The sequence below is a fragment of the Nothobranchius furzeri genome, chromosome 3 (assembly GCF_043380555.1).
Source record: "Nothobranchius furzeri strain GRZ-AD chromosome 3, NfurGRZ-RIMD1, whole genome shotgun sequence".
Taxonomy (NCBI): Eukaryota; Metazoa; Chordata; class Actinopteri; order Cyprinodontiformes; family Nothobranchiidae; genus Nothobranchius; species Nothobranchius furzeri.
Window position 1 is genome coordinate 73086268 of NC_091743.1, and position 12374 is coordinate 73098641.

The 12374-nt window shown below is 41.7% G+C and overlaps 1 protein-coding gene across 1 annotated transcript in view; it reads right to left on the reverse strand.

Annotated features, from left to right (window-relative positions):
* Positions 1–11452, reverse strand: part of LOC107384982 (sodium- and chloride-dependent taurine transporter) — a 30906-nt gene extending 19454 nt beyond the window's left edge. The window contains exons 1-2 of the mRNA XM_015958531.3: positions 11255–11452; positions 12–241 (exon numbers count right to left, since the gene is read on the reverse strand). Of these exons, the coding sequence (XP_015814017.1) occupies positions 12–240 (229 nt within the window). The 5' untranslated portion in view covers position 241; positions 11255–11452. The remainder of the gene's footprint in view (positions 1–11; positions 242–11254) is intronic.
* Positions 11453–12374: the final 922 nt, after the last annotated feature.

The window sequence follows — 12374 nt, forward strand, 5'->3', positions numbered from 1 at the left end:
CCAAGTCTTACCTCCACCATTCTTATAGCAGAGGTACGGGAAACGCCAAACGTTCCCTAAACCCACGAATCCGCCAGCCACGGACAGAACAAAGTCCAGCTTGCTGGCCCACTTCTCCCTCTGCGGGTGTTTGCCCTCCGCCTCGTCTTCAGGACGAGTGCCGGGGCTCTTTCCAGGAGACGGCTTCAAAGTGTCCTTATGGAAGTCCTTCAGGCACTGAAGTTTCTCTTTCTGAGCCATTCTGAGGAGACGAGAGATGTAAAACGTTCATCTGCAACTGTAACAAAATACCCCTCCTAATACTCCATTACTAATACTCCAAAGGGGCAGAAACAAGAAACTGAGTGAGCAGATTTGAGGTCACACCAGAACCTGAAACATGGATGTGTGAGAAACACTTCTGGGAATCCGAATCTCACTGCTTGTTTACCTTGGCAGTTTTAGTTTACACCGGTGAGGTTTGAACGCACGCATGCACACACACACACACGCACACACACACACACACACACACACACACACACACACACACACACACACACACACACACACACACACACACACACACACACACACACACACACACACACACACTACTATATACCTATTACCCAGAAATGATCCTGATCTGCTTTAGTTGCTGCTTTTAGTTATCAGAGTCCATGAATCTGTATTTATTTAGCTTTTATTGGACGTTTCTGTTGGGAAATGAGCTGAGACAAAAAGATGAATCAGAATATAATAAGTGTGATCTGCTAATATCTGAATCGCAACGTTTTTCTCCTTCTATACATCAGTTAATGCCACTGTCCAATTCCAAACTCCAGATTACATTTTAATCGGAGGCTGCATCATCTGATGTACTGCTTTTTTCAGAGACATAAAACAGGAAGTCCAGCTCTGGTCTACTTCCTCCTTCAACCCTTTCTGATTGGTTCAGAGAGAGGGCGGAGTAAAAAATGAGACAGATGACAAAAAAACAATGCTGTACATTTCCACTTAACACGAGGAAACAAAGGAGTCAGGCAAGGACACAGAAATGTTTAATAGTCTGCACGTGTCCATCTCATCCTTCTCTGTGTCCATCAGCTGCTGCTGCATCCTCAGCTTCACTTCATACACTCAGTAAAACAGATTTTGTAGTTTTTGTCTGGTTGTTTCCTGCATTTCCTGCCGATATTTTTCATTATTTAACTGAAGCAACATGAACAAAAGGCAGATTTTTGAAAACCCCAACCTGCAGCATTCATTCCTCTCCAGCATGTTAACGTTTTCACAGCAGCAGTCATTCACATGTTTGTGTTTGTGGTTAACTTCCTCCAGACGAGGAAACAGAAGGCATCATGTGAGTGCATCGATGTGTGCACCCCCCATAAACATAAACAGTCCTTCCTGCTGTTACTGGAGTTGGTTATGTCTGAGATCATTTGTGGCTAATCAATATTTATTACCATTAGAAAGTACAGCTAAAACAGCTAGAAGTATCCTACAACAATGTCACTAATGTCTGCTGGTGGTAGTCGACGTGACCGGTGGCGCCTGTGCTCGGCAGCCTCGCCTCTGTCAGTGCGCCCCAGAGCAGCTGTGGCTACATCGTAGCTCATCATCATCAGTGTGTGAATGTGTGTGTGTGTGTGAATGGATGGATGATACACTGTAGTGTAAAGCGCTTTGGAGTCCATACTCTGAGAGGCGCTATACAAGTGCGGGTCATTTATCACAGGTATAAGGTTTAAAAAAGCACTTTCATAAAACGGATCAAATAAGTCCTGCATTGATTCTGCAGTTCTACAATTAAAATAAAAACTATTAAAGGTGCAAAAAAACTCATTTATTTTTTCTATTATTTATTAATTACTGTTTACAGTTCATTGTTTTATTTGGAATGATTAGACTTGTTAGGGAAATTCTTCCTCTTCCGCTTCTGCAGGATGAGCTGTCTTCTTCAGATCTGTGCAATCTGAAGTAGCTGCCTATTGATTGGTTAAAACAACTTTAAGTTACTCGATTGATTAGATGAGTACGTTTCCAGAACTTGTTAGGAGATTTTGCAAACATTATAATTTGTTGGTCCTTTTAACAGCAACCCTTAAAGTTAGCTTCCAAACATCCGGTTCTAATGGTTGGTACGTTCAGACCAACGGCTCCCTACAAAGATGGCACTCGTTTCTAATGGCTTTGGGATCCACTAACCTCATTTATTTCAGTAAAGGATTTGTTTCTTCTTTGACAATCTATGGCAAACTGTCTTGATGACAGATTTCTGTAGTGATGGAAATGTCACATAGTTTATTGCTCCGATTGGTCCTAGCGCTGTCCAGATGTATGCAGAGGCAGTTTGAAACACAACCGTGGATTCGCCCCGCGAATGGCTCGTGGCCAGACTTTATATTACCATATATAGGTTGGCTCTACAAGCATAAGTTAAAGCAGAAATCCAATTTTTATCAAAGGGCATCATCTAGAGGTGGAAAATATGTATGACACCTTAAGCCTGTGGCCCTACGTCTGTGATTACAGCTGGAAGCAATGCACCTATGTTTGGTCAGCAGAGCTAAAACATAGTTTTACGATTATTATTCTCATGCTGGGTTTTTTCTAATATATATATATATATATACATATATATATATATATATATATATATATATATATATATATATATATTAGGGCTGTCAAAATAAATGTGTTTTTAATGCATGATGATGATGATGAGCTACGATGTAGCCACAGCTGCTCTGGGGCGCACTGACAGAGGCAAGGCTGCCGAGCACAGGCGCCACCGGTCCCTTCGACTACCACCAGCAGGCATTATTTTTTTAGGGCTGTCAAAATAAATATGTTTTTAATGCATTAATGCAAAGCTCCTTTTAACAACGTTAATTTAATTAATGTGTGATTAACGCGCAGGCTTCCGTACTTTCCTTTTGCCCTCCTGGCGTTCTATAGCCTACATAAACAAGAATGTTAATGCTCAGTCGCGGATGCTAGGTAGAGCATGGAAAGCAAAAATGGTCTTTTGAATGGAAAGTTTACATTTAAAACTCTACCAGATGGTACAACTGATAAGACAAAAGTCATCTGTGTTTACTGTCGATGTGAACTGAGCTATCATCGTAGTACTTCAGGTCTCAAATACCACCTGCTGGCGAAGCATACAGCTGATGCAGAGAGCTCTCCTCCTCCTCGCCAAAAGCAAACCATGCTGGAAAGTTTTCGGCAGCGACGCCTAGACAATTCGACATCATGTAAGCTTTCAACAGCCATTGCTAAATGGGTAGCCTGCAGCCTGCAGACAGATTCACATTGTGGAGGATGAAGGACTACGTGACGTAATTCGCATTGCATCAAGCGACAGCACATATGAATTACCTTCGAGAGCCACCACGGTAACCAATATACAAAAACTGTATCAAGATGAAAAAGCAAAGGTGGAGGAGACATTGAGTCGGACAAAAACAGTTGCCCTAACAGGGGACTGCTGGACGTCTCGGAGTAATCACAGCTATCTCGGGGTAACAGCACATTATTTTACATCAAACTGGGAACTTCGGTCACATGCTTTGACTGTTATGAAAACAGAGGACAGACATTTTGCCGACACATGCGCTGAACATTTTATGCAAGTAGCCAGGCAGTGGAACATTGAACTTAAAGTCAGCACACTGACCACAGATAGTGCACGCAACATGATTGCTGCGGCGAGGCAACTACCATTTGAGTATATGCCTTGCATTGCACACAGCCGGCATCGAGCTATTGCAGTTTCTCTACAGAACAGTCCATCTGACAGTGCATTGACTAAATGCAGAAAAGTTGTTGGTCATTTCAAGCACAGCCCAGCAAATGCAGTGGAACTTGAACAACAACAAATCACACACTCCATCAAGAAAGAGTCGCTCACCCAGGATGTGTCAACAAGCTGGAATAGTACTGTAGAGATGATCAAGCGTGTTCTGAGAAATCAGGAACCACTGAGAGCTGCACTGGCCCAACAAGCAACCACCATCACAATGCCAACATCAGCTGAGTTGGAAAAACTGAAAAAGTTGGAAACAGTGCTGGAGCATTGCAGGTATGAAACTCCTGTATCTATCAGTCTTTTGTTAATAAAGTGTGTGTGTGTGTGTGTGTGTGTGTGTGTGTGTGTGTGTGTGTGTGTGTGTGTGTGTGTGTGTGTGTGTGTGTGTGTGTGTGTGTGTGTGTGTGTGTGTGTGTGCGTGTGCGCGTGTGTGTGTGTGTGTGTGTGTGTGTGTGTGGAGGGAGGGGGTAGAAGTAATTTAGTCTAGGTGATTGGTTTCTCTGTTTCTGACTGAAATGTTATTCTGTTTTACTGAAGATGCATCACTGATCTTCAGGGAGGAGAGAAGCTTGTTTCCTGCTCTGTGGTGTTGCCAGCATTGTGCCACCTCCTGCGAGTAGAGAAGCGCAAGGATAAAGCTAACATCACATGTCTCAAGGTTGCAACTTCACTCGATCCTAGGTTTAAGGGTCTCAAGTGTCTTAGCAAACCTGACAGGGTTGAATTGTGGCGACTAATCACTGCTTTGCTAAGGGAGAGGCAGGCACCAGCACAGCCTGAAGATTCAGCAACATCGGAGCCCCCCCCCCCCCCCCAAGAAAAAAACAGTCCTCATGCTTTCCCAGTATTCTTCATCTGATGAAGAAGAGGACTGTATTGAGAGATCTTTGGATCGATTCAAGGCAGAACCTACTATTGATTCAGAGAACTGTCCCCAGAAATGGTGGTCCAGACATGAAGGTGCACACAGTGTGATGGTATCCCTTGCACATAAGTACTTGGCAACACCTGCCACATCCATACCATGTGAAAGGTTTTTCTCACTTTCTGGGCATGTTGTTCAGAAGAAACGAGCTGCACTGTCTTCTGAAAATGTGAAAATGCTCGTCTGCATGAGCAACTGGCCAAGTACAAAAAAAGTAACTGGGAAAGCCCAAAAAATAACCTGGAGAGGTTCATTGGGATAGGAAAGAAAAAATAAACCCAGAAGTGTTGCCTTTTTTTTTTCACCAGAAACAATAAGCGATGTTAAAAATGCACAGGCAGAGTCCTGGTTCTATATCACACACCTCTCTTTGTCCTAGTTTTATTCTCATGTGTTGATTTTGTGAGTCCTTATCTGGGTGGAACCATATAAGGTAAAACTGTTATTGTGAGGAAGATTATGCTTAATTGAACTTTGAATATTTTTGCTTTTCTCATGAAGATTCTGAACTTTTTGTTATGTTTGAATTTGCTCCAGTTAAAATAAACATATTTTCATGAAAAAATATATTTGTTCACTCCATATTTGAAATAAAAACATTTGTATCATTAATAAAAGTTATTATTAATAATTTAGTTTGTGATTAACTGCGAGTTAACTATAGACAATCATGTGATTAATCGCGATTAAAAAAATGTATCGATTGACAGGCCTAATTTTATATATATATATATATATATATATATATATATATATATATAAAGACTTTTAAGAAATGTCACCAAATTAGCATCATACGTACTCAAACGTGCGTTCACGCTTTAAGCAAATGTCTTACGCTATTGGCTAAAGCCGAACAGCGCTTAAATCAAAGTGCATGGGGCTCTAGGGGGCGGGCCTAGCAGACAGCAGATTTGATGTATTGCCTACATTTTACCACAGTACAGGGGAAGACTATCACTTTTATGTATTTCTAAAAATCAATCCTGAAAAGGGAAAACCCCAGATGGAACAACGTGTTATCCGTTTGGCAGCTCCAGCTTTCTCAGAACCGGACCAAGACTGAGCTAAACTGCAATGACTTCAAGACCCATCCAGCGCCAGACAAACACTTACTTCACTCACTAACCTCTTACATAACTCACGCTCCTATTTTAAGACCATGAGCATTTCCACTGGACCGACCGCCTATTAAATCCACTCATCCATTCCTTTCCTCTGCCTCCATCCTTCTGGATTTCTGTCACTCCTCTGTTTTTCTCTTCATCTTCATCAGAGAGCACGTCAGTGTTGTGCATCTGAATGCGGAAATGGCCAACCCTAACCCTTCCAGCTGATTAGGTTAGACAGTAAATGAAACAGTTTGACTCTAGTCTTCAGGATGATACATGAGCACATTTACAGCTGGTTGAAACACTTCACAGCTAAATGATGCTCAGCAGTTATCCACACTATAGTGTGCAGGGGCACTAATGCTCAAGAAGCACACAAAGTGTCACTTTTGGCTAATATTATTTAAATATACAGCCAATTTCCCCTTTCTGAATCATTTGCCGTCTGTGCTTGTTGCAATGGTCTTGCACAAATCAAATTTGTAAAACATTACTTCACCATAAATGGAGAAAAGTGGTAAATAAAAGAAACAGGAAGGAGAGGGGAAGAGGTTAAACTGGTGTTAATTATTAATGGAGAGGAAAAATCTGGAGTGTAAAAAATTTAAATAATTATTTAAGGAAGTAAAGGTGCAACACAAGGTAATCCAACGCAAAACAAAAGTGTATAATAAAAGCATCTGAGAGGCTGAAGTTTTCCTTCTAATAAAACTAAAACAGGAAATGATAAAGTTAGTGAAACAAGGGGTTAAACACCTTTTTATGATATCTAATCAAAGTCAGCAGTCTGTGTTGGTTCTTAGTAAACATGTTGTTTACTTTTCAACGTTGCAGATAGAGAAGAGATTTCTGTTTCCACAAAGAGAAAAACTACGATTTTTATCTACTCTGCACCCGGGCTGGGCTCGGCAGGTTTTCTGTAAACAAAACACCAGATTCCATTTTATCACTAACTTGCAAATTCCTGTTGTGTTATCCAGAAGAAGCCAACTTGTTGCTCACGTTTATTCTGTAATCCTGCATGTGAAACAAACTTGTGATTTTTGCACACAAGGCACAAAACAAGAAGATAAAATCAGACACTGCTGCCATGGGCTGAAGTCATGGGATTCAAGGAAAGATAAAAGTAGCACAAACTCCAACCATCAGAATCTGATAGGTGTTCATTTCCAAAAGCTCTGGCATTTCTTTTCTCCCCACATTTAAACTAAAAGTCTCCTACTGAACCTTTTCTTGTTGTTTTTGTCACTCGAAGCTCTTGAAAAGACAAGTGCAGAATTTAAGAAAAAGTTGTACAAATGTTCTTGCAGCACTCATATGCTATAGCTTAGCAAATAATAAAGATATTTTAAAAAGAGATAATTTTTTTCAGTAATGTAAATATCCAAGTTTACATTATTCAAACAAACAAATGAAAAACCTCATCACGCAACTGGGGGGCGAGAATATCCACAGTTGTGACAAAAATACAAATTAAAGGGGAACAACGTAATTTTGGCTTGCTTTTAGCACCCCCTAGTGTCCGTTTGTAGAACAAAAACTAAACGTATCTCCTCGCCGGTCGTTCATCTTTTAACACCTTAATCTAACAGCTAAAATGTCTCCACAACCTTTAGTGTCTAGAGGAGTGGTTCGTCACTAAATTAAACAAATCAGCTGTGTTCATGATCTAAAACAAGCAGGAAACACGCTGGAAGCAGAATGCAAGTCGCAACTGAGCAACCCGTCAGCCTGAAGTTGCAAGTGGAATATTCTGGTCACGGGGGCGATGGGGCTGGGTTGCCTTTCATTAACCCTGTAAAGGGTCATTTTAACACATACTGGCTCAAGAAAATGATTTCAAATTTGTATAATTTGTAAAGTATGCCTTTAAGGCCCAATCACAATATTCACACTTCCACCCTTCAACTGTGTGTTCCTGTCCAGGGGTGCAAGTGCGTATGTGTCCTGATTATCAAGTGTGGAAGGTGGCCATGCCCCTTTTGCACCCTTAATCCACACTTTTCCCAAGTCTGCATCGATGTGGAGTTCTGGGAAAGGTTGTTGCGTGGGAATTTTGAAGAGAAGGCTGATCATTGTTTTGCTCAGTTCATTTTTTACCTCTTGATTCTACTATTTTATCTTGTTTTTCTTTAATTGTATGTCCAGCACTTTGGTCAGCTGTTATGCTGTTGACAAACGTGCTTTATAAATGAACCTGGACTGGATTGGACCACAGATTCCATAAATTTGACTTTGCAGAGCTGCTTTCCCATTTGGAAACTCACTTTCATTCCACGCTCTGCAGTTTTGACATTGGGATTAAATTATGCACCAGAGGGCTTTTCCTTGTTCTGCTATTTATACAAATGATTTGTGAAATATGGCAGCAGGTTTTGCATCAAGCAGTTTGTAACAATCCTCATTCCAAGAATAAGGGAACAAATAATCTAATTTCAGATTAGTATGGGCCAACATGCCACCAAAATGTTTTTATTTATCCACCATAAAATTCTACATGTTTCTTTGGCTAAATTCTTTGGCTGGATCATAAAACAGGTTTGGTAAAACAGAAATGGAAGAATTAGAATTTTAGGGGAAATGTTTGGTTAGGTTGTCTGAGATTTATTCTAACTATGTGAAAAAAAGACAAACTGGGTGTGTGAGAGAATAATATTTCATATTTTAGGCAAGGCAGCTTAATTTATATAGCACCTTACAACAGTATAAAACCGACCAAAGTGCTTCACAGAAATTAAAAACATTAAAAACCCCACAAGGGGGTGCTGGTTTGCCACATTCTTCACTCAACTTGTGCCAAAACCGTTGACTACCATCATCCTGAGGTATGAAGATATGCACTTGGCATCAGCTGAGGAGAAGAATGGCTGATGCTTCTAATAACATTGAGCTTCACTCGGTGCTGAATGTTACCTTCCACCTCTGCTGCTCGATAACCAGCCGCGAAGTAAAACTCCATCTTTCAAAGGTTCTAAATACAATGCAGTTACACCAATACCACACAAGATTAATGGGGCGGTTCTAATTTGAAAGTGTGTGTGTGTGTGTGTGTGTGTGTGTGTGTGTGTGTGTGTGTGTGTGTGTGTGTGTGTATGTGTGTGTGTGTGTGTGTGTGTGTGTGTGTGTGTATGGCGCTGTTTAACATGTAGACAGAGACAATCAAGGACGCTGGGTCATAAAAGCTGATGGTGGAGTTTTCATTCCGTGTGTCAGAGCAAGTTCGCTTTGCTCAGCTTACATTAATGGAAACGACTCTGGGAAGGTTTAAAGCTGACATCACACACACACACACACACACACACACACACAAACAAACCTCAGGTTACAGACTGGATAAATCATTTAACATGAGACAGGTTAGAAGCTTTCAGCTCTGGTAGGACCAACACAAACTAATAACAAATGTTTCCATTCAAATGAAAGTCTGCTTATTGCAACCCAACAGTCATCAGCACCAGTCTGAGCCAGTAAAAAGTCTGTCCTAAAACCCTCACCAGGCCAAAGGACACATCATAAGGGACCTAAATGTTGTCAAAAATAAGTTTTGAGTCTTTGTGTAGCTTGTAGGTGAGTCTGAGGGGGTTTCAGATCTTAGTCTATCAATGATTCATCACATCCCTCAGATCTCTTCTGGAGTCGAGACGGGTAACACTTATAGGCGAGTTCACCCTAGGTTTGAAGCCATCAGCTGGATGTGATCCTGAGCACGCTGATCCAAACAGGACCTCACATCAGTGTGACAAGGACTCTGCAGCAAATGACTGATGCAAATGATGGGGCAAGAGCTAACACACACACACACACACACACACACACACACACACACACACACACACACACACACACACACACACACACACACACACACACACACACACACACACACACACACACACACACACACACAAAGCCAGCATCATAACAAATAGCCAATCTCATCCAACTTTGAAATGATGGGAGGTCTCGTGTTTTTTTTCTTTCGATTTTTCTTCACACTTGGTCATTTTCATATCGGAATGAAGTTGTTTGTGTTGACAAACAACAAAACACACCGATTGTGTCTTTTAGGGCCGATACAGATATCTGATCCTTGAGCAGCTCTGAAACGATTTAGATCTAAACTGATTCGTCTCAAAGAACATGGCTGGGAGACTTTGAACTAACATGATCTATCTGCTGGCATGGCTGAGTTTCAGATCTTTCAATCAGAACAAGTCGGTCATGCTGAAAAATGTTGATGCTAGAGTCCAAAGTGTGGGTCAGCCTTTCAAATTCAACCATAAATCTCATTCTGGATTCCAAATAAACCAGCATGGATCATAATTTACCAGCTCCTAATGAAACGATCCCTTCTTGCTTCTTTAAACTTCCTTCCAAGGTGCGTCAGCCAGTACATTTCCCACATTGAAACGGATCCAAAAATGGAACCAAATGCTTGCGATCAGAACCCAACCCTCCTAAATGAACTCTGAGCTTCCCACGGAACTTTTTTCCATCCTGGTGCATTGATTATACTATTTTCGTTTATAGTTCTGTCCACTTCAGCGTGTCCTAGCGGATGTATTCACAATTCAGAGTCGTGCGTAAACGACGTGCGTAAAACATGGCGTTAAAGGCATAATTATCACAGCAAAAGTGAAATAACCAAAAGCAGGAAGAGAGACAAAGGGAGAGAGAGAGAGAGAGACAAAGGGAGAGAGAGAGAGAGAGAGAGAGAGAGAGACAGAGAGAGAGAGAGAGAGAGAGAGAGAGAGAGAGAGAGAGAGAGAGAGAGAGAGTCAGACGCGCAAGCATCTCATCTCCGCCATCTCCTCTCTGCGCTCCGAGCGTCTCACTTCCCCTCTCTGAATCAGATCATCAACCACGTCGGTGCCGCTCACCTCTTTCTGCCCGTTTGGGTCAATGAGACATTTAAACACATAAAACAATCCCTCCTGAACAAAGGACGCATTTGTAATGACAAAACTGCTATTTGGCTCAATAAGACCTGCCACAGAGATCATTGATGCCGAGTAATGTTGTTAAGACTCTAAACATCAGAAAACCTCCAGATCCAAGCACCAGAGATGTGGGTTTAGAGTGAGCTGTGGGGGAAATGCTAATCCGCTGGGAATCCTTCCTGAGCCCAGAACGGGTTTGGTTTGCATCGCAGCTTCCCACCTAGCTGCACAAAAAGAGACACATCCTGCATGCGTTCACGCACAAGCAGGGAAACACGCAAAAAGCCCCACACAACGCACTGACGCGCCCTCTCATCCGTGCAGGAGAGAAACTTTTGATGCTCTTTAAGCTTTTCTAAGAAACTATTTCCATTCAAACACGAAGAAGACTTTAAACGCATCATCATTCACACCCAAAAGGTGGGAAAGTGAGATAAATGAATGAGAGCGGCTCCCTCTGATCTTCTCCCTTTACCTGCTGCGTTGATGTGATGTTTTAGATTAATTGTGTCCTTTTTTATCCTTTGCGCGTGCTCCCTTGTCCGTTCCGTCTTGTCCGGGTCCTCCTGTCTCCGCGGAAGCCACTGAGCTCTGGACGCGTCAGAAGCTTTTATTTTAGCCTATTTATAAGCTTCTGTTTCTGACCTTTGTCTCTTAAAACCGGGGGACCAGAGACATCAGCGGCAGTGGAAAATCACCGGCCTGCCTCCTCAGAGCAACAGGAAAGCGGTGCTTCTGTTGCCTTCACGGACCTGCGGAAACCTCGGATCTTTTTGAAAGTGCGCACTTAAAAGATCGGAGCGCTGCAAAGTGAAACGTTTGCATATTGTATGCTTCGTTTTACTAACGTCACGTCACTAATAGAGTACATTCATTCCTCTGAAAGTGAGAAAATGTTTATTTTGGTGAATTTCAGAAGTTTAAAGGATCTTGACTCTTTCCGGAGGCGCGCAGCAGCGTCTGCACGCGCGCTTTGCTACCATTGCGTTAAAAGTAATTAGAAAACGCACGTGCAGGAACTGAAGCTTGATGCTTTATCATCAACAACTTCTAAAACTGGGACTGCTATCTTTTACGCGGATTTCCAGTTTTACATTCGACTTCTATTACAGAATTTTACGAAGCCTACGTGAACGCATCATTAAGAAGATTTAAAGAGACAGTTCCTCACATTTTCCCACAGATCACACTTTGACTTATTTAAACAAACACATAAACATAAGTTTTATGTTTTAATTTACAGCAATGCAATCATAACATGACCGTTTTGTTGTATTTTAGTTTATTTATTGGCTTTTAAGAAGGTGCTATCTTCTTTCACTCCATGAGATTGATGAGTTTTCAGCTGTTGTCCCTGTCTGGTGTCATGACCACGACCCTGACAGGAGGCTGATCTGGGATGCATGTCAGGCGTAGCTACATTTATTTTGTTTCATGCAGAATGAGGTCCAGACTTCCTGGGGAAAGGCATGTTTTTGTGTTGTCTATCAGTGGAGCTGATTCAGATTGTTATCATAGTTTTGTTGTTGTTGTTGTTGTTGTTGTTGTATTCCACCGTCAGGACTTAGTAAAAGGGAAAAAGAGAGAGGGAGCAG